The 21,958-nt window shown below is 42.1% G+C and overlaps 1 protein-coding gene across 3 annotated transcripts; it reads right to left on the minus strand.

Annotated features, from left to right (window-relative positions):
* Positions 1-1,633: 1,633 nt before the first annotated feature.
* On the minus strand, positions 1,634-19,040 carry LOC309354108 (vomeronasal type-2 receptor 26-like). Of its 3 annotated transcripts, XM_081883959.1 has the most exons (7): positions 18,992-19,040; positions 16,220-16,346; positions 9,553-9,835; positions 6,331-7,194; positions 4,686-4,913; positions 3,274-3,400; positions 1,634-2,539 (listed from the first exon to the last, which is right to left on the minus strand). In XM_081883959.1, exons 2-7 carry the CDS (start codon positions 16,249-16,251, stop codon positions 1,641-1,643), a joined length of 2,433 nt encoding a protein of 810 aa, XP_081740085.1. In that variant the 5' UTR covers positions 16,252-16,346; positions 18,992-19,040; the 3' UTR covers positions 1,634-1,640. The 3 variants fall into 3 exon arrangements, with proteins under 3 accessions (XP_081740085.1, XP_081740087.1, XP_081740086.1); XM_081883961.1 differs by lacking the exons at positions 16,220-16,346; positions 18,992-19,040 and adding an exon at positions 12,928-13,231; XM_081883960.1 differs by lacking the exons at positions 16,220-16,346; positions 18,992-19,040 and adding an exon at positions 10,725-11,019.
* Between the last annotated feature and the right edge of the window lie 2,918 nt (positions 19,041-21,958).

Genomic DNA, 21,958 nt, shown 5'->3' on the forward strand with positions numbered 1-21,958 from the left:
TCAAAGTGTTCTTTCTCCAAACTGTTCATTCAGACACATCCCGTCCCATCTTAAAAAAACAAGCCTGGTAAAAAGACCAATGTTGTTATCCACTGAATTTTAGGTAAACACACATACCAGAAATCAATAAGACTGGCTATTGCGTGGCGAGACCCCTCCCCCCAGTGAAATGAAGACATGTGACACGTTAATTAAGGTTAATGGGCATAAAAAGGCCACAACTTTATTGATTACAGGAATTGGAAGGTATTGGCCTTAGGCATTGGCTCCTATCGACTACCCGGCATGTGGACCGGGAAGGGTTATCCACAAGCCGTGGGAGTCCTGTTGAAGTACGCCAACTAGGATCCCACGGGTGTCACCGCTCGGGGGGGGGGAGGGGATGGCCCGCAACCCCCCCTCCTCTCGAGCTCGGAAGGGGCTTTAATAAAAGCAGCAGCTCAGCTGAAAACTTACTTATTCAAAAGTTCTTTCAGTGCAACTTACTTCCAAGAAAGCAGTCTCAGAATTGTAGCCCGGGTCATACTCCATAACTTGAAATGAGCTTTAGCCAAGACTAACTCTTCCTAGATTATGCCCACGGTGCATTAACTGTTACAAATAGTGAACAATTTCACTGCATAAAATGTACACAATTCACTGTTTACTAGATCTATTTGTTAACAGTACAAAAGAATGAGAAGCCAGCAGCCCAATATTGCTTTGAGGGCATCTCCAGATAGTCTATTTGAATATTCGCTCCAATGGGATTCTACAAAGTTTGTGGGGTGGTTAGACAATGCCAGCTGTTCATTTAGTATTCATTCTGATTCATTTGTCAGGTGGTTAGAGGGTGTTGCACACATTATCCCACACTTTCCAAGTCAGCTTTAACTGCAGAACCTGAATTTGCTGATATGTATTCAGCTCAAAAATACCGACAGTCCGGGGGGACTCTGAGATTCACAGAGGTCGCCTTGATTCTAGAACAAGCACTTGATGCATGATGCTTTCTTTCCCCCTTCCACTACAGCTGCTGCCTCCTCCAGCTACTGCTGGGAATGAAAGCATTCTGCAGATAAATGCCTCAGGAACAGGGCAAGATTGCCTGTTCCAGGAAAGGAAGGGTTAACAAACTCATTATTTTTCCCCCAAGAAGAAAGTATGTCTGAGCTGGATGCTCCAAGCTTCTAAACTTGGGCCTTATAGCTTGAGCAAGCAATCCTTGAGCAAGCAATACAAACAAACTAGAAATTCTTATTGTATAGTGTTCATTTTGTTATTCTAAGTTCATGGAGGATAACCGCTCCTTCTACCCCTCCTCAAAGCGAGCAGGCATTTTCTTCTGTTGGCAATTTTTGAAGACAATTTATTATTTTGGGTGTTTTTCTTCCATCATTATATAGAAATATATTGATGTTCTTCTCTTTATACAATGTGATGAAAGGAGAATCCAGTGACTCAAGCTATATGTCCCACTCAAAGTCCAAAACAAAAACTATATCCAAAAGAGTTACTTGATTCAGATTTAACAAAGGACACATAGCCAAATGTTTAAATGTAGATTTCCAAAGGATACCTGCCATAAAATGCAAGGTAATTATATGATGCAGGTGCCCATATTTTCATAGAACAAAAAACAGAGAGGATATGCTCATTTGCTATTTCCTCTTTATTAAGCACTCCTTGCTGTTCAGTTCAGGCCTCAACACAATGATGTAGCATTTGGGGAAAAAGATGGAGCCCAGTAAGCCAGCACTGGAGGCCAAGATGGAGAAGATCTCCACAGCCACCATGTATTTCCCCTTGGTGCTCAGTGACACTGGAACAAAGGAGATCCAAACACTACAAAACAACAACATGCTGAAGGTGATGAATTTGGCCTCATTGAAGCTCTCAGGCAGTTTCCTGGCAAAAAAGGCCACAACAAAGCTGATAATGGCTAACAAGCCCATGTAGCCCAAGACACAGTAAAACAGGGCAACTGACCCTTCATTGCAGCCTAGAATAATTTCCCTCATCGCAGACTGCGTGTCAGAATCAGGGAATGGGGGAGACGTTCCTAACCACACACTGCAAATGCCTGCTTGGATAAGGGAACAAGAAATCACAATGATGCTTGCCAGTCTTTTCCCCACCCACTTCCTCATTCTGGATCCTGGCTTGGTGGCCACAAAGGCCAGAACCACCGTGATCGTTTTGGCCAGAACACAAGAAACGGTCACTGTGAAAACAAGGCCAAAAGCCATTTGTCGGAGCAGGCAGCTCACTCTTTCTGGAGGGCTGAGGAAGATCAATGGGCAGAGGAAGCAGAGCAGGAGGAAAGTGAGAAGAGCGTAGGTGAGGTCCCGATTGTTTGCTCTGACAAGTGGTGTGTCCTGATGTTTAATGAAGATGACTAGGACCACCACTGTGAGGAGAGAGAGTGAAAGAGCAATCAACGCTAAGCTCATCCCCAGAGGCTCTTTAAAAGACAGGAAGCTGATGGTTTTTGGAATGCATTGTGATTGGTCTCTGCGTGGATAGTGGTCCTTTGGGCATGCAACACAGTCAACCATGTCTGGAAAGAAAGTAATGTATTATTATTTCAGATGTGTTTGAGAGTGATTACTAAGCTGCTAGTATGGTACTCTTAAGGATAAATTAGAAATATCACAGATATCTCCTTTTTTCACATTACAAGAAATGAGATTCTGACTAAACACCGGAAAGAACCTTTCGACGGGAAGAACTTAAGTAATGCGTAACAAACATTTTCCTTTTAGGACAGTGTCCGTTATGGGGGCTGTCTATAAAGAGGGATGGAGGAGAAATTTAATTTTGTTACTATTTGAATGGGAAAGTTATCTAAATTGCACTTCTTGAACCAACACATGAACCCAAGTACAGTACAGTGGTACCTCGGGTTACATACACTTCAGATTACATACGCTTCAGGTTACAGACTCTGCTAACCCCAAAATAGTACCTTGGTTTAAGAACTTTGCTTCAGGATGAGAACAGAAATCGTGCTCCAGCGACGCGGCAGCAGCAGGAGGCCCCATTAGCTAAAGTGGTGCTTCAGGTTCAGAACAGTTTCAGGTTAAGTACGGACTCCGGAATGAATTAAGTACTTAACCCGAGGTACCACTGTATAGTTACCCTGCAAAATGTCTAATCCTCTAAAAAAATTTGATATATTCTCCAAACAAACAATAAATACAAAAATGTACCTAATGCTAATTATTTAATTAATTTTCTCCACAACTTCTAATATAACTTATGTTTGAAAGGTATTTATCTTGTGTCTCTTACCCTTCTGTGATGAAATCTTGCCTGGAGGACAAGGAACACAATCATAGCAGCAGAATGGCTCCCCCTCCTTCTTTTTCTTGCTGGTACCAGGAGGGCAATTTGGGTTACACACAGAAAGGGGTGGAAACTGCCCATTTAACGAAACACATAAACAGTTTAGCACACAGAAATTAGCAGCACTTTTGGCTTCCTATTCCTTCCAGCTAGAAGCAGGAAGACACTAAGTTACTTATTCTGCTCTTCATGATTTTAAAAAATAATGCCAAAGCTGACTCTCTATGAGCCCCCTTTCGGCATTCAGAAGGAATGCATGAGGGCTCAGGGTGGGAAGTGGATTGGGGGCTCATCCTCACCAGCTCTGCCCCCATTATCTCCATACATAATGTAATACATTCTCCAACCCCAGTCATAGGACATGTAAAAACTCATGGTTCTTGGAGAGGACTGAGGTGATCTACAAGTGTTAGAGTGGTCTTGTGTTCATTCATGTTCAGCTTGTGGGTTACCAGCAGACATCTGGTTGGCCATACATAGGTAAAGGGACCCCTGACCATTAGGTCCAATCGTGACTGACTCTGGGGTTGTGGCGCTCATCTCGCTTTATTGGCCGAGGGAGGCAGCGTACAGCTTCCGGGTCATGTGGCTGGCATGACTAAGCCACTTCTGGCGAACCAGAGCAGCGCACGGAAACGCCGGAGCGGTACCTATTTATCTACTTGTACTTTGACGTGCTTTCGAACTGCTAGGTTGGCAGGAGCAGGGACTGAGCAACAGGAGCTCACCCCGTTGCGGGAATTCGAACCGCTGACCTTCTGATCGGCAAGTCCTAGGCTCAGTGGTTTAACCCACAGCGCCACCCGAGTCCCCTGGCCATACATAGTTCAATACAATAACCACCTGAGAGAATAGGAATGTTTTTACATGGTACCTAAAGATATGTAGAGAAGGTGCCAAGTGAGTCTTCTTGGGGGACAGCTGATTTTATTTATTCCTTTGCCCTTATTTATTGTTTTGAGTTTTCCACAATCTAAGAAGCCCCTTTCCTCATTCTATGGTTGGTGACACAGGGCAGCTACCCACAAACCTACATGGCCCATGCTTCCTTCCCACCTGAGCAATAAACACTTTATTCTTGACAAAAGGCTCATGTAAAAACCCCGGGATAGAGAAAGCCCCAGCCCAACAGCCATGTTTATGCCATATGCAGATGCTGGCCAAGGCTGGCCACTGGTGTTATGCTGGACAAGATGGGTCATTGGCCTGACCCCACAAGTTCATCTTACTTTCTTAGGTATTGCAAAGGGAAATGCTTTGAATCAGGCTGAAAGCCAGGGATGAGCTGAACTGATGATCTCTAAATGCAACAACGCTCTGTTTTCCTGTATCTCATGGATGTAGGAGTTATGCCCCACCTGGTGAAAGCTTCTGTGCCACACCATTCTGTTGTCATCAATGGAAATTTGCTGGCCTGGGGCAGATTCCACACCCACCCTTCCAACCTTGACCCTCACGAAGGAGTTATTTGGAAAAGTGACCATGTTGGTAATATCAAAGCCAGCTTCTACTTCCTTGTTCTCACCAAAAGATACTGTTTCCCCAGCAGAGTTGTTAAAGGAGACAGTCCTGAGGAAGGGATGCAGCTGCATTGGAAGAAAAAGTAGTAACTATGAAGTAATGTAAATGTTTTTCCTTACTGGCACTCAGGATGTCTCCAGACTGTCAGTACACATAGATACTGCCATGCAAAAGTAAGCTATCCCTGATAAATGGTTAGTAAGCGGAGAATTTGCCTATTGCGCTGATGATTTCTATTGTTTCCTATGGAGAAAATCTCAATGCTTTCTGGAACAAAAAGAAATGAGGAAAAAAATCCATGGCTTTTAGGACACACTGCTTGGATATCTGCCGCTGTTGCAAGAGGGCAACCAGCCTCATATACTCAGCATGAAGGGGTTAATACCATGGAGTAAGCTGTCCTGCCAGGCTCCCTCATTTTGGGAAGAAACTCAGCCTAAGTGTGAATTCTCTGCTCCCTCCAGTCACATGGATTTAATCTGCCTCTCTTGTTTCAGATAAGAATGGAATATGAAACTAGTGTTTTCTATACCAATTGTTTAGGAACTATTACCATTTTGTAATCAAGTTATATTTTACTGCCTGTGCAGATTTTTTCTGACTTCTATATGGAAAAGCACATGAATGTTACCTTTGAAGAATTTTGTAAGTAAACTATATTATAACCTTCAGTGGGATTCACTGGAAAGAGCACATCTGAAAGTTTCGCAGCCTATATTTCTGTGTTTTGATCGGTGCATGTTTTCTTATGTTAAATCTCTATGGTTTCCTTACCCAAAACTTGGGTCTTGGCTTCCCGGGATTTCCAACAAAAACGACTTCCTTAATGATCTCAGCTAAGATGCAAAAAACAGCTTTAAAGAAATTCACTAAGCCCTCTTCATTACTTGTTTTTTGCTGGCCAGGGACAACCTCTGTGGGTGCTGTGTTTGCTCTTCCCTAGATTTTTCCTCAGTTGCAAACTCTCCCTTTTCTAATCAGGTAGCCCATGTAGAGCTTGTCTGAGGCATGGGGCAGCTGGGATGCACATGGTGTTCTTGGCATGATAGTGTAAGTTCAGCAAGCCCTGGCAGGGCCCCCTGACCAGCTTAGCTTTCTGATGAACAGGGCAAGTGTACCCAGCCGCTCCACTCTCTGCGTGGGCCTACCTTTCAGTGTAGGATCGGATCTTCCAATTAACTTATATGCAGAGAGGCTGCTTGTGACGGAGCAGAACAGTGCGAGATCGGATCATCCTGCACTGACAATTTCTCTGCAAAGACAGCTGCTTACAAAAACACAGCGCCCTGCAGGATTGGATCCTCCTGCTTAACAACTGTAAGCGGGACGCTCTGATCCTACACTGTGCTACTCCTTCATGAGTAACTTCTCTGCAAACAAGGGGAGATTCTGATCCTGCACAAAGTGCTCAAACATTTTTAGTGTACTGTTTTACACATCATTGCCCATGTCAAATAAAATATATCTCATGAAAGGAATTACCTGCCAAGGCTGGAATTTCTGAAGCTCCTGCATTCCTCCTTCCACCGCTGCCCTGTATTTGGTCCTGGACAAGAACATGGCATGTAGAGCATGTGCTGTGGCACAGACAGCATTATAGAGACTATAGCTGTGGCCCGTTATGCTCATCTCAAAGCCAGATGAAGGGAGATCTTCCAGTTTCTCCTCTCCAGTGCAGGTTCCACTGGCCTGCTCCTCTGTATTGGAGTTTGGAAATAAACAGAGAAATGCTTGTTCCCAAAACTGCTTGACAAAGCCATTTCCATTTGCCTCAAAAGGATTTTGGACCTCAAGAAAGGCTTTGAATCCTTGCACCATATTTGAATGAACCGCAAAGGAGAGGGAACCATGGAAGACTTGCATATCCCAGTTCATTTGATAGGTCAGTGCTGTGAAATCCACCTGTGCTGTCAGTATCCACACCTTGCCCTCAGGTGTCTTGGTCACATTTTCCAATTCACCGAGTGTTACCATTTCTTTCAAGTCAGTCATAGAGATTGTTTCTCCATAGAAAACAACAACTTTGGCTTTACTTTCCATCATAGCTTGATAAATTTGGATTGAGTAGGACTGCAGATCATAATACTCTGCCAAATATGTGATTTTGGGGGTTTTCTTTGAGAAGGCCAAGCAAATGCCTTTCTGGGAGAGGAGAGGTTTCAGGGTCTCAATAAATCTCTCTCCACTGTCATTATCCACAGCGAGCAGCCCAACCCACGTCCAACCAAAGTGCAGAAGTAACTCAATGATCCCAGTGTACTGATGGCCTTCATTGGGCACCATCTTGTAGAAGGAGGTAGATTGGCTTTGACCAGCATCCTCTGGGGCAAAGGAGCCATAAGTGAGCTAAAAGGAAATAAAGGGGCATAATCCATAAATTGATTGCGCATGCGCTTCCTGTCTAATTATAAGGTGAGTTGAGACAGTTGCCCCAGGAAAGAAGGCACTGGAAAACTGGGAGGGCGGCAGATCTTTTCTGCATGGAGTGCTTGTCAGCCTCTGCCTCCTTGCATACCCTCTTTCCCTCTCCTCTCCTCTCCCCACCCCATTTTTCCTTCTCCAGTTGCTTCTCTTTGTTTCCGTGCGGTCCTGCTTTTCTCTCCCACCTACTCCCTTTCTCTTTCCAGTTTGTTCTCCTTGTTTTCCTGCACTGCTACTTCCCTGTACCCTAGCTTCACCACAGCATTTCACCTTCTCATTTCATGGTGTCTTAATTTCCCTTCCCTACTTTTGTCAAACCCCTAACCCACAGAGTCCCGCTCAAGGGCCACAATGTGTGGGGCAGTTTCAAAGAATCCTAGAATTGCAGAGTTGGAAGAGAACACAAGGGTCATCTAGTTGAACCCACAGAAATGCAGGAGGTGGTTGAACAACGCGGCATCAAGCAAATGTTATGCCACACTATAGGGGCCAACGCCTTGGACTCCCCAATTAAATCATTTCAGGGGGCTGCCCTCCCCTCCCACAGGTGATGGGCATTACCATTCAAATGGTGTGTGCGCACTGTGTCATTTTGCAGGAAGGGTCTTGCCTGCCCCCCATATTTTTTCAAGTTGGCAACACTTGGGGGGGGGGTTGCTCACAAAACCTCCAGATCACCTTTAACTGCATAACCTGAATTTGCTGGTATGTGACTGAATCTTATTCAAACATAGTAACAGCCTGGAAGCATCCCGAGATGGATTCTAGCTCAGTCTCTGTCCCACACGCACCCTACTATGACTGCTACCCCCTCCTGCTACTGCTACTGTTGTGATTCAAAGCATCCCACAGCTAAATGCCTCAGATGAACACAGGAAGTTGCCTACTGCTGTGTCAGACCATTGATCCATCTAGCTCGCCACTGATTAGGTGGAGTGGTAGGAGACCTAATCAAAGATGCCACGGACTGAGCCTAGGACCTTCTACATTCACTGCAGGTGCTCTACTAATCCTTCCAGTTGTGTGATGACTTGCCAGAATAAACAGGAGCAGGAGCTCACCACAAGATTCTGGATTGCAATCTGGATTTCCTTCTAATATTTTCTAGGTATGCACCCCAATTTTCAGTGGGTTGCAGAAAGGTTCCACCAGACATTCTGCTGCCATTGAATCTTACTTCAACGCAACAAATAGGATCACATCACCCACTGCACTTGAGACACCAGACTAACTAGAGGAGTCAGGGGAGGCATGTAGCATACACTGCTCAGACACCCAGCAGAGAGAAAAGGCTTAAGAAAGGGGAAGAGGAATGACCACCTACAGCAAACATGTTTAAATGTTGCTGATGGGTCCATACTATCTGACAGGTGAAGGCACGTTTTATCACGTGTGGTGGAACTGTAAAATAATCAAAAGTTATTGGGAAATGATTTATAATGAAAAGAAAAAGGTTTAAGGTTGTTTAAGACAACCTTTGTTAAAAGACCAGAAGCTTTTTTCCTTAGGCATTACAGGCCAAGACTTGCCAAAAGAGTGGAAGAAATTATTTACCGTATGTATGCTACAACAGTGGCCAGGATGCTACTAGCCGAAAGATGGCAAGATACCAACAGAAGAAGAATGGCAACAAAAACTGATGGAATATGCTGAAATGGCGAAGCTAACTGGGAAACTAAGAGACATGGACAATAGAGACTTTTAAAAGGACTGGGAACCATTTATGTTGTATTTACAGAAACATTGTAAAAAAGTGGACTCACTATCAGGGTTTGAGTAAACACTCACAACTAAGAAAACAAGCATAAAAATGAAGATGTGATCATGGGAAAATAGCAAAGTGTAAGATGTAACTGGAAAAAACATGGTACAAAACGATAAGAATATAACAATATTTAATTAAAAGATTACAAAATCAAGGTAGAACAAGACAGGCAGGAGAAGTAAATATTTAAAGAACCAGAAGAAGAAATTGAGGGAAGTCATGGGAGAGGGGTGGGGGAGATGAGAATTCATATGTTCCTTTTTGTAGTATTGATGATTGTGTTGAATATAAAATTGTTAAACTTAATAAAAATTATATATGGGCGGGGGGGGGAGAATACTATCTGACAGCTTTATGCTAAACATTTTATTTAATTGTGTGAGGCACACTGGAAACACTTTTTGTAGAGGGCAGGATCACTCTCCTTTGTCAGTCACAACTATTTTTTACTATACAAAACCTTTCTGGATAGAAAAGATCATGGTGAATAAGTGAGAAGTCTCCAAAGGGGAACTTACCTGGGGGATCTTGTAGATGCTCAAGATGTTTGCCATTAGGAGGGAGGTTGCAAAGTCAAGTCCTCCAATAACTGCCATCAGAGGTTTCTGAGTGAAGCACTTGTAGTTGGGTACAAGTGTGGATGGGAAGTTCAGAGTAGCCAAGTAGGTCATCCTTTCATCAAAGTAACTGTCATAGATGTGGAATCCTAAGGTGATATTTGGTAAGATCTTGGGGTTCTCATTGATCTCCTTGACAGCAAACACCAAGGCTAGGATATGCTGGTAGTTCTTTGGCAACACACTGCACAGAGAATTTTATGCTGTATCATTGTATGCAATTGTATCAAATGTGTGCTATACAATTTTTAAGGGCCACATGATGATTCTTCATGGCATGTCAGTGCAAATTGTGCCCTAATATACAAATATCTGCAAGTTCTGTTAAAAGAATGCATTGTATTCCACTTGTATAACACTTTCACTAATACATGAATTTTGGGGTCATTTTACCCCAGGATACACATTTTTGTATACATTGTTAGGCTGGAGAAGTACACTAAAATTTGGAGAAGGGTGAATTTCAAATGATGGCTCTCTTTTGATTTCAACATCTTTTTAGAGCATGAGAAATCTGGCAGGTTCATGTTTAAATGTGAACTGATTTGAATCCCCCCCCCTCTAATAAGAAAATACAGTGGTACCTCGGGTTATATATGCTTCAGGTTACATACGCTTCAGGTTACAGACTCTGCTAACTCAGAAATAGTACCTCAGGTTAAGAACTTTGCTTCAGGATGAGAACAGAAATCGGGCTCCGGCGACGCAGCAGCAGCAGGAGGCCCCATTAGCTAAAGTGGTGCTTCAGGTTAAGAACAGTTTCAGGTTAAGGATGGACCTCCCAAACGAATTAAGAACTTAACCTGAGGTACCACTGTACATATATTTACTTAAGGGTCCTACATGTACCTGAACGAGATTCAAGTGATGCTGTTGCTGACACCATCCTCTGACCAGATTCCCTAAACCTCCACTCCTGCCCAATTCACTCACAGATTGGTTAAACAACTGCTAAATACAAATTGCCACTTAAGCCTCCGGTTGTATTTCTGGCTGGTTGGACAGTTGAATTGGTTTAAGAAATCTGCTTCCTAACCCGAAATTTCCACCAACTCATTTGTTCTGATGCTCACCTCAAAATATTATCAGCACACTGAGGATAAATAGCCTTATCTGTTTACTTTCACCTCAGCTTTCTCTGGTCTTTGCCACATGTTCCTTCTCACAGCTGACAGTTAACTGCCATTTCTTCACTGATCAGAACCTTCATTTGCTGCCCACGCCAGTTGGAGTGAATGGAACTGAACCAGGCCCTGTCTATAAATATTAGATGCAATTGTCTCTTTCCCCCCTTCTTCTCTTCCCCTCTCACCAAGAAGCCATCACCAAATAGCCCTACACCACATTAAGAGCACAAGGCCTCAAACTTTGACAGTCACACCTGGACATCAACAGAGGCCATGCAGAAAACAGAGGCGTAGGAAGGTCAGGTGGTACCCGGTGCAGAAAATTTCTTGTCACCACCCTCCCACACATAGATTTTTTAAAAAAAAATTTGGCCTGCAAAAATAGTTTTACGCTATTTCATATTTTCTTACAAAGGAATGTGGATTATGGACCTCTGATAACAAGGAGGCGACTGTGGACAGATACTTAAATCTACAGGATGGATTGTGTTTTGGCTCCACTGAATTGAAATTTCAGCCTTCACGACATATGAAAATGGCCAAGGAAACAGTTATTTTCAGAGAGGAGGGTCAAGATATTAACTGATATGCATGAAATTTCAGATATAGCTATATAATCCCTAGTGTAGTAAGATAAAACCTTTGGAGCAGGCATTTTTTTTAAATAAGTTTTTTATGAACCATCCTAGTAGGGCAGTTATTGTTCCCTTTTGACACTCCCATCCATGATGGAACCCGGGGCAGACTGCCCTCCTTTCTACATCCCTGCTTAGGGTTGCTGCCTAAGAAAACATAGATTTAGGGTCTCCACCTCCCCCTTTCCAAGCCAACTCTTCAGCTTTGCAACAATTTCCCCACCCACCCCCACCTCTGCCTGGAAGTAAATCCCAGTGAAATCAGTGGAACTTGCTTCTGAGTAAGCCTGGCCAGAGCTGGGGAATGTTTTTGTGACATCTGATTACATGACATATGAAGTCTTTACAAGGTATTAAGAAGTTGACTGGTCGTTAGCCTTTCCTTGAAGTCTTCTTTGTCAGAAGCAGTAAGGAGGTGAGAAGCAAGTCCGCCAATAATAAGATCACAAGGTTGGTAGTATTCATGTGGAATTCTGGACCGATCATGGATGGTACAGCTTGTATGTTTGCACACCATATGTGGCAGATGAAAGAGAAGGGGCACAATAAACAGCAACATACTGAGGCAAATATTCTTCCTGATCACACACCCTCAGTTCCATCTAGAAAATGAACCACGCTCAGTACAATATTCTGCCTCACACCAATTCACAGATTAAAATCCTTTATTGCAACTTGACAAAGAGAAAAGCAGAAATCCTTCCTCTTCCTCTGCCCTCTCCCTTACCTAGATTGGCAGAAAGGGTTTTTTTATACCTATATTTAGACTTTGGCTGGTATTGTCTGGAAATCTATGGAGACATTATCCAAGGGATAATGACAAGAGTGGTAATTACAGATGAGATAATAACTAGGGCTCTTCACATCAGGTCCATCAAACAGATGGCACGAAAACCTGCTCGTAATGTTCCGTTCTGTCCATCTTTGGACCAACAAAAGTACATGTTGTATTAACCAGTGAGAAAGAACATAAGAGTGGGTCTGTTATTAATGCTGACCAGTGGAATAATTTATCATACCTCCTAAATTTTCTCACTCAAACATCTGTTCATTAATTTACTGAGAATCCTACCAAGACAGGAAAAAGAATGGTGAAAGGGACTGAGTTTCACAGGTGGTTTGCATTGGTGACAAAGAAGAATAGGTAGACCTTGTTAGTTCCAAAACCTCCCTCTTCCCCTTGTTTATCACTAGTTTTGACTCCAACATCTACCCTTAAATCTAAAGAATAAATTTCCCTCCTCTTTACAGCAACTAGACTAGTTATTGCCCAAGGGAGGAAACCTCTAATATACCAGTAGAGGCTTGGGTTAATAACATCTGGAGCATTGCCATATCAGAACGCCTCACATACCATCGGTGACTAATCAAAGGCATCTCCAAATAAGATACCTTTGACACGATCTGGGACTCAGCCACAATGGTGAAGAAAAAGTGTTTTATATGCATTGTGACACCAGATGGCGTTGTGGAATTCCATCTTTCGCCAACATGATTTGCCATTACAGTCGTACCTTGGTTTTCAAATGCTTTGGGAGTCGAGTGTTTTGGCTTGCGAATGATTGAAAACCAGAAGTGATTGTTCTGGTTTTCGAATGTTCTTTGATGTGACTTCCATAGCTTCTGATTGGCTGCAGAAGTTTCCTGCAGCCAACTGGAAGCTGTGCCTTGGTTTCCGAACCTTTTGGAAGTCGAAAGGACTTCCGGAATGGACTCCATTCGACTTCCAAGGTACCACTGTATAAAGTTTACAACACATATTCCTGAAATGCTTTTTTGCTTTGTTTAGATCCAGGCCTGGTTTCCCTTTTTTTCTCTTTTATTGAACAGGATATTTTAATGCCATCACCATTCACAGAGGTGTCCGTGGAGGGCATGTAGCGATTGAAAATGTTTAGCCAACCAGTTGGGTTGGATACCTACTGAGGATATTCAGTGAGCCAATATGACAGTGATGTTGGATTGGGGATTGGAGTGATCACTATGTGATCTTATGGCAGTGAGTGGACAATCTGTATTGTAACTCAAAAAATTTTTTTAATGCTTTTCAGGTTTTATATTTCACTTGTTTTACAATCATTTTAACATTTTAAAACTTGACTTCCTTCCCCCTCTTTCTGCGGTTCCTTAGATTTATTTTTAATATGTTCTGCATATCCAAATAAACCTAATTTACTCATTTATTCATCTATTTTAAATATATACCCTTATGAAACTGCAGGTTATTACAATAATCATGCCGGTGTTCTTATCTGTTTACAATTTATCTGTAAATATTCAATGAACCATTTCCATTCTTTTATAAAAAATGTTTGTTATCTTGATTTCTTATTTTTCCAGTATTGATATATCTGCATATTCCATAAGTTTTTGAATCCATTCTTCCTTTGCTGGGACTTCTCCTTCTTTCCATTTTTGAGCGAGTAATATTCTTGCTGCTGTAATCCCATACATGAATAAGTTCTGTCCCTATAATTCCCCAAAGAAAAGCTTCTGGTTTTGTTTTTTTGACAAATCAGGCCTCAACGCTTTAAGCTGCGGAAAATGCCTTTTTTTGAAAAAATCCCTAACCTGCGGGGACAGAATTTCACAAAAAATCTGATGTTCGGCAATTGACTCAAAAATGGTGCCAAACTGTTGCAAATGCTCCCCTGAAACCTTTTTTGGTGGAAACAGAAGGGTTTTTATCATCGGACAAACAATTAGCCCTTGATGCCTTAACTTGCGGAAAAACATTTTTTTGAAAAAATCCCTAAGCCGTGGGGTCAGAATTTTAACAAAAATCTGACGTTCTGTAATTCACTCAAAAATGGTGCCAAATTGTTGCAAATGCTCTCCTTAAAGGTTTGGCAGTGAAAGCAGAAGGGTTTTTATCCTAGGCTAATAAATCAGGCCTCAACGCTTTAAGCTGCGGAAAATCTGCAATTCACTCAAAATTGGTGCCAAACTGTTGCAAATGCTCCCCTGAAAGGTTTGGTGGTGAAAACAGAAGGGTTTTTATCCTAGGCTAAGAAATGTTATTTTAAACATCCTTTCCAATTATTTATATATCATTTCCCAGTAAGACCCCCCCCATATGTTAAAAAGTACCTTTACATTTCCAACACTTATTTGATTTAGATTTATACATTTGTGCCTATTTACTCAGTGTTAGATAGCATAAATATATCATTTTCATTTAATTTTCACTTAGACCGTAACATGCTGTAAATTTTATATCCATATTCCACAATCATTCCCATGCTTCCATATCTAGATTATGAACAATATCTATTGCCCAATGTATCACTGAGGATTTTACTTGTTCAAACTCTGTTTCAAGGTCCAATAATATCTTATAAATTTTAGACCACACATTGCCGGGCTATCAAAGTTACTTAAAGGCCCTCTGGGTCACTATAATGTCTCCCACTGCTTTAAATAGGTAGTGAGAATAAACAAAAGATGCACTAACTCTCGAGGAAGCCTCAAACATTCGCAATTGATTAAGCATGGGTCAGAATGCCTGCAGCTTCCTTAGCTAGCAAAAAACAGTTGAAATATCTCTGCCAGCTTCTTAGTTTTTCAAATGCACCATAAGGTCAAAAAAGCATTGGGAATTCCTGTGTCAGAGAGACCACAGAGGATTTTTTAAAGGAATTGCACATAGAAATTATAACAGATAAGATACAACATAGTTATACAATGTAGAAAAAGAGAGATTAATTTGCCCATATTCTGATAGAACAAATAAACAGAGATGATAGGTTAATTTGTCATTTCTTCTTTATTAACTTCTCCTTGCTGTTCAGATCAGGCCTCAACACAATGATGTAGCATTTCGGGGCAAAGATGGAACCAAGTAAACCAGCACTGGAGGCCAAGATGGAGAAGATCTCCACAGCCACCATGTATTTCCCCTTGGTGCTCAGGTACACCGGAAGAAAGGAGATCCAAACACTACAAAACAACAACATGCTGAAGGTGATGAATTTGGCCTCAATAAAGCTGTCAGGCAGTTTCCTGGCAAAAAAGGCCACAACAAAGCTGAGAATGGCCAAAAAGCCCATGTAGCCCAGGACGCAGTAAAACAGGGCAACTGACCCTTCGTTGCAGCCTAGAATGATTTTCCTCATCACAGACTGCATGTCAGAATCAGGAAATGGGGGAGAGGTTCCTAACCACACAGTGCAAATGCCTGCTTGGATAAGGGAACAAGAAATCACAATAGAGCTTGCCAGTCTTTTCCCCACCCACTTCCTCATTCTGGATCCTGGTTTGGTGGCCACAAAGGCCAGAACCACCGTGATCGTTTTGGCCAGCACACAAGAAACGGTCACTGTGAAAACAAGGCCAAAAGCCATTTGTCGGAGCAGGCAGCTCACTCTTTCTGGAGGGCTGAGGAAGATCAATGGGCAGAGGAAGCAGAGCAGGAGGGAAGTGAGGAGAGTGTAGGTGAGGTCCCGATTGTTTGCTCTGACAATGGGTGTGTCCCGATGTTTAATGAAGATGACTAGGACTAATATTGTGAGGAGAAAGAGAGAAAGAGCAAAAAATGCTAAGCTCATCCCCAGAGGCTCTTTAAAAGACAGGAAGCTGATGGCCTTTGGAATGCATTGCGATTGGTTCCTGTGTGGATAGTGATCTTCAGGGCACCCAACACAGTCATCCATATCTGGAGAGAAAATAATATATTCAGATTTCAGATGTTCTGGATAGCAACTACAAAATTTACCAGCGTGAAACTCTTGAGGTTAAAATAGAAATACCACAGGTGTCTCCTTTATACATTTGAAAAGCACCATGTATATATATTGTGTCTCCTACCTTTCTGTGATGAAATCTTGCCTTGTGGACATGGAGCACAATTATAGCAGCAGAATGGCTCCCCCTCCTTCTTTTCCTTCCTGGAACCAGGAGGGCAACTTGGGTTACATAACGAAAGGGGTGAAACCTGCCCATTTAAATAAACACATAAACATTTTAGCACACAGAAATTAGTAGTATTTCAACCCACCCCCAACTAGAAATAGGAAGACACTAAAATACTTATTCCAAACTCAGAGCCAAACTACTCATTTTTCTATTCATGCTTTCCAAAAAGTGTACTCAACCTGACAAATCTGGGGGGAAAAAATCTCAAATGGAGCGTGATCTATTGGAATGTAATGTTAAAGATATTTTCTTTTCCTATCTCTTATTGTTAAAGATATTTTCTTTTCCTATCTCTTATTGTTAAAGATATTCTCTTTTCCTATCTCTCACGGATGTAGGAATTATGCCTCACCTGGTGAAAGCTTTGGTGCCACACCATTCTGCTGTCATCAATGGAAATCAGCTGGCCTGGAACAGCCTCCCCTCCCAGTCTTCCAACCTTGACTCTCATGAAGGAGTTATTTGGAAAAGTGACTATGTTGGTAATATCAAAGCCAGCTTCTACTTCCCTGCTCTCACTGAAAGATACCGTTTCTCCAGCAGAGTTGTTGAAGGAGACAGTCCTAAGGAAGGGATGGAGCTGAATTGGAAGAAAAATAGGAACTATGAAGTAATGCATATGTCTCTCCTTACTGACACTCAGGATGTCTCCAACGTTCAGTACTGGCAGGAATGCTATGCAAACAGAATCTGCTCATTGGAATTGGTTCGTAAGGCGAGCATTCACAGAGAGAGCCAATGATTTCCTTTCTCTCCTATAGGGAAAATCCTAATGCGTTCCAAACCAAGAAGAAATGAGAGAAGAATCCATGGCTTTCAGTTCCCATTGCCTGGATATTTCCCACCCCACGGAAGAGAATCGTAGGGTAACCAGCCTCATATAACCATCATGCAGACATTTAATCAACGCATGAAGGGGGTTAATGCCATGGAGTAAGCTGTCTACCAGGCTTCGTCCATGTCACTTTCGTTCACTTTAGGAGGAAATGGGCAACAAAGCCTTTTAGCTCTGGGGAAACTCAGCCTACATGTGAATTCTATGTTTACGTTAAGCGGAGTATCCTAGTCTACAGTCAGTACTTGAAAATTTTCAGTGTACTCTTGAACATTTCAGAGCCCATGTCAAATAACTTGTATGTTATGATAGGCATTACCTGCCAAGACTGCAGTTTCTGAAGCTTCTGCACCCCTCCTTCCACTGCTGCCCTGTATTTGGTCCCGGGAAAGAACATGGCATGTAGAGCATGTGCTGTGGCATAGACAGCATTATAGATGCTATAGCTGTGGCTTGTTATGCTCATCTCAAAGCCAGACGAAGGGAGATCTTCCAGCTTCTCCTCTCCAGTGCAGGTTCCACTGGCCTGCTCCTCTGTGTTGGGGTTTGGAAAGAAACAGAGAAATACTTGTGCCCAGAACTGCTTGACAAAGCCATTTCTATTTGCCTCAAAAGGATTTTGTCCCTGAAGAAAGGCTTTGAATCCTTGTACCACATTTGAATGAACTGCAAAGGAGAGGGAACCGTGGAAGACATGCATGTCCCAACTCATTTGATAGGTCAATGCTGTGAAATCCACCTGTGTGGTCAGTATCCACACCTTGTCCACAGATGTTTTGTTGATATTTTCCATTTCACCTAGCGCTAGCATTGTTCGCAAGCGAACCATGGATGTTGTTCCTCCATAGAAAACAACAACCTTGGCTTCACTTTCCATAATAACATGATAAATTTGGATCAAGTGGGAATACTTGACATAATACTCAGTCAAATGAGTCATTTTCAGGGTTGTCTCTGAGAAGGCCAAGCAAATGCCTTTCTGGGAGAGGAGAGGTTTCAGGGTCTGAATAAATCTCTCTCCACTGTCATTATCCACTGCGAGCAGCCCAACCCACGTCCAACCAAAGTGCAGAAGTAATTCAACAATCCCAATGTACTGATGGGCTTCATTGGGCACCATCCTATAGAAGAAAGTAGATTGGCTTTGACCAGGATCTTCTGGAGCAAAGGAACCATAAGTGACCTAAAAGGAATAAAGAGGCATAATTCATAAATGTTGAAGAAGTGCAAATTTTGTTGGCCAATCCAGACCATTCTCTGCATGCCTCAGTAGAAGCTTTGTGCTGTGGAAGACAAAGCTACTGATCTTTGTTTCTAACTGGCCCAGGAAACAGGAACATTTCCAAACATAAAGAGAAAGTCACCTATTGAAAATCCTAGTATTGACCTTTGAAAGCTCTAATTTGTCTGAACCTCATATATCTAGAGGGCCACCTTCTCCCACACCACCCACACTTCTTGGTTTTTTGGGTGAGGCCAGGTCACACCTAATACATTTTGCTGCCTGAGATAGAAACCAACTGGTCCTGCCATTGAATCCTCCTTCAATATACCAACAGGACCACATCAGTCCCACTGCACTTGGGACACCAGACTAGTTAGAGGAGTCAGGGGGCTCGGACCTAGAGCAGAGAGAAAAGGCAAGTGTGCTTAAGAAGGAGAAATAGGACTGCCCACCTAGAGCAGACATCTTTAATTGCAAAGCCCATAGGAAACACATTTTGTGAAGAGCAAGACCACCCTCCTTTTTTAGTCACAATTCTACAAAACGTTTTTGGATAGAAAAGATCATGGTGATTGAGTGTGAAGAGTCCAAGGCAGTATCTTACCTGGGGAATCTTGTAGATGCTCAATATGTCTGCCATGTAGAGGGAGGTATCAAAGTCCAGTCCCCCAATAACTGCCACCAGGTGTTTCTGAGTGTCGCACTTGTAGTTGGGTATAAATGTGGAGGGAAGATTCAGAGCAGCCCGATAGGTCATTCTTTCATTGAAGTAACTGTCATAGATGTGGAATCCTAAGGTGATATTTGGAAAGACCTTGGGGTTCTCATTGATCTCCTTGACAGCAAATATCAAGGCCAGAATGTGCTGGTAGTTCTTTGGCACAACACTGCAATAAGAATTTTATGCTATATATTTGAAATATATGCTATGCATTTTAAAAAAAGGGGGGGGAGGCTTGACAATTCTTCAGCATTTTAGTTGAAATTGTGTCCTATTATTTATGGAAACGAGTTTCCCCTGAAGGAATACATTGTATCCCACTTTTATACTTGTAGCTCACTTTTAGTAATACAGTGGTACCTCAAGTTACAGGCGCTTAACTGCCATTTCTTGGGTGATCAGAACCTTCAGCCTATTAGTCTGTTGTTGCCCAGGCCAATTGGAATGCATGGACCTGATCCAGTCCCTGTCTATAAATGAAATCCCCTCTCTTCCCCTGTCACCAGTCCTCTGTCATTGAACAAGCCTGCACCATAGTTACAGCAGAAGGCTACAGACATTGACAGTCACACAGAGAAATCAACAGAAGCCATGAAATATTTTGAAAAATTTTGAAACCACAAAGCTGATTAATAATAATAATATATCTCACAAGACAAAAATAAAGTGTACGGGCTGCCCTTTGGGCTTAGACATATACAAATCGGTTCTTTACAGGTACTGATCTGATCCTACAAAAAAGCTGTATAGAAATGCAGAGAAGTAGGTAGCCAGGCCTAATGGAGTTATTCTCATCATATTCAAACCTGTGACACATTTTAAACTGGGAGGGTCATATAAGACTAGCCTGACTTGGATGAGAAGATCTGAATGAGAATTTCACCTCAAAGGAGAGGTGAGCTTTTAAGACTCTTCACCCTAAACTTTCAGAGATGAAGTTCAATATTCAGAACAGAGAAGGGCTTTCCATCTTATAGTAGGCAAATTTAAGTTGTGGCTCCTCTTGTGAAAGTCTTCTTGGAAGAAATTTGGTGGGATGTGAGGAGAGAACACATGAATGAAAGACAGACTCACTCATCTCACTGACTACACATTCAGATCTCCATTTCCCACCTTCCAAGCCAACTCTTCAGCTCTGAGATGGTTCCCCCCTCCCCGACACCTCTGCCAGGAAGGAAATCCCTCTAAAATCAGTGGAACATGCTTCTCTGTAAGCCTGGTTAGAGCTGGGGAATGTTTCTGTACCACCTGATTACTTGATACATGAAGTATTTACAAGGTATTAAGAAGTTGATGGGTGGTTAGCCTTTCTTTGAAGTCTGCTTTGTCAAAAGAGGTAAAGAGCTGAGAAGCAAGTCCGCCAACAATAAGATCACCAGGTTGGTAGTATTCATGAGGAATTCTGGACAGATCATGGATGGTGCAACATGTATGTTTGCACACCATATGAGGCAGATGAAAGAGAAGGGGCACAACAAACAGCAACATACTGAGGCAAATATTCTTTCTCATCCGACACCCTCATTTCCATCTGGAAAATGAACCTTAGCTTCAGAACCACGCTCAGTACAATATTCTGCCAGGAACAGCACTTCCCTACCAATTCACAGATTAAAATCCTATTTTACACCTCAACAAAGAGAAAAGCAGAAATCTTCCCTCTTCCTCTTCCCTCTCCCTTGCTTAGAATGGCAGGAAGGGGTTTTATGCCCATGTTTAGACTCTGGCTGGTATTGTCTGGAAATCTATTGAGACATTATTCAAGAGAGACTTAGTCATGACGAGATTGATAATTCAATCAATCTTTATTACGGTCCAGAGACCCAACAGATTGGTAATTACAGCTGTGATGATAACTAGGTCTCTCTACATCAAAAACAACAAAATGACTAGAAAAAACACCAGCACATGCTTCTGTTATTTCATCAAAAGTAGTTTCTGTCTATTTATGGGACAACAAAAGAGCATGCAAAAATAACTACAAGGAGGAAGAAATGAACAGAACAGTGGTCCAGTCTGCTATCAGTGCTGGAAAGCTTTATCTGAATAGTGGAAATGATCCGTGTGACCTCCAAAAATTCCCCCTGAACATCTGTTCATTAATTTATTGACAATTCTACTAAGACTGAAAATTTGTGAAAGAGATTGAATTATGGCAGATGATTTGTGTAGGTAGCAAGGAAAATTAAGTATAAACAGGGAGAATTTCCTAGACGCCAAGATCCAGGTTTGGGGCAAGTACTCTTTGGTGAGAGAACCCTAGCAGAGATTTCAAATCACAAAATTCAACAAAGTAAAGTGTGAAAATATGGGTTGTTAGATCTTAAAAATATACCCTCATGAGTTCCAAAACTTCCCTCTCCCCTTACCATTGAAAAGGACCACACATCTGGTCAGTGAAAAACTGGTTTACATACAAACTCTTCAAAGGTCAGGTTCATGTGTTTCTCCATACACCAGTCAGAAAACACAGGCAGTAACACTTGGCTTAGTTATAGTGGTGAAAGCTCCAAATTATTGGAATAGGAGTCCAAGAGAGGCATATTAGAGCCATGAGTTCTGGACTTGTAGCAACCTGCTATGACCTTAAATGTTGCGCTTCTTGGGTAGAATGATAGAGAGCAATAGGCCATGTATGCTATGTAATTAGGGTGAGGTAAGCTAGTTTTTTCTGTTTTGGGGACTGCTAAAATTCCAAGAGCATCTTGGTATCTTCCTTAAATGTAATTCTAAGGGGCGATATATAGATGTAATAAAGGAAAAATGATTAGCAAATACAAAAAGAATGGTTAATTAATGTATTTGAGATATCAAGATGTAAGAGAGAATTAACTTTACAATTGCCCAGGT

The sequence above is a fragment of the Podarcis melisellensis genome, assembly GCF_964234715.1.
Source record: "Podarcis melisellensis genome assembly, chromosome: 13".
Lineage (NCBI taxonomy): Eukaryota > Metazoa > Chordata > Lepidosauria > Squamata > Lacertidae > Podarcis > Podarcis melisellensis.

What these genes read in the sequence shown, in the direction of transcription:
- LOC309354108 (XM_081883959.1), bottom strand. Translation starts at nt 16,251, where the DNA reads ATGTCCACAAGGCAAGATTTCATCACAGAAAG. An exon ending in GCATCTACAAGATCCCCCAG is followed by an intron (nt 7,195 to 9,552) that starts GTAAGTTCCCCT and finishes ATTTCCTTTTAG; the next exon opens with CTCACTTATGGCTCCTTTGC. An exon ending in CAAGATTTCATCACAGAAGG is followed by an intron (nt 2,540 to 3,273) that starts GTAAGAGACACA and finishes CTTTCTTTCCAG; the next exon opens with ACATGGTTGACTGTGTTGCA.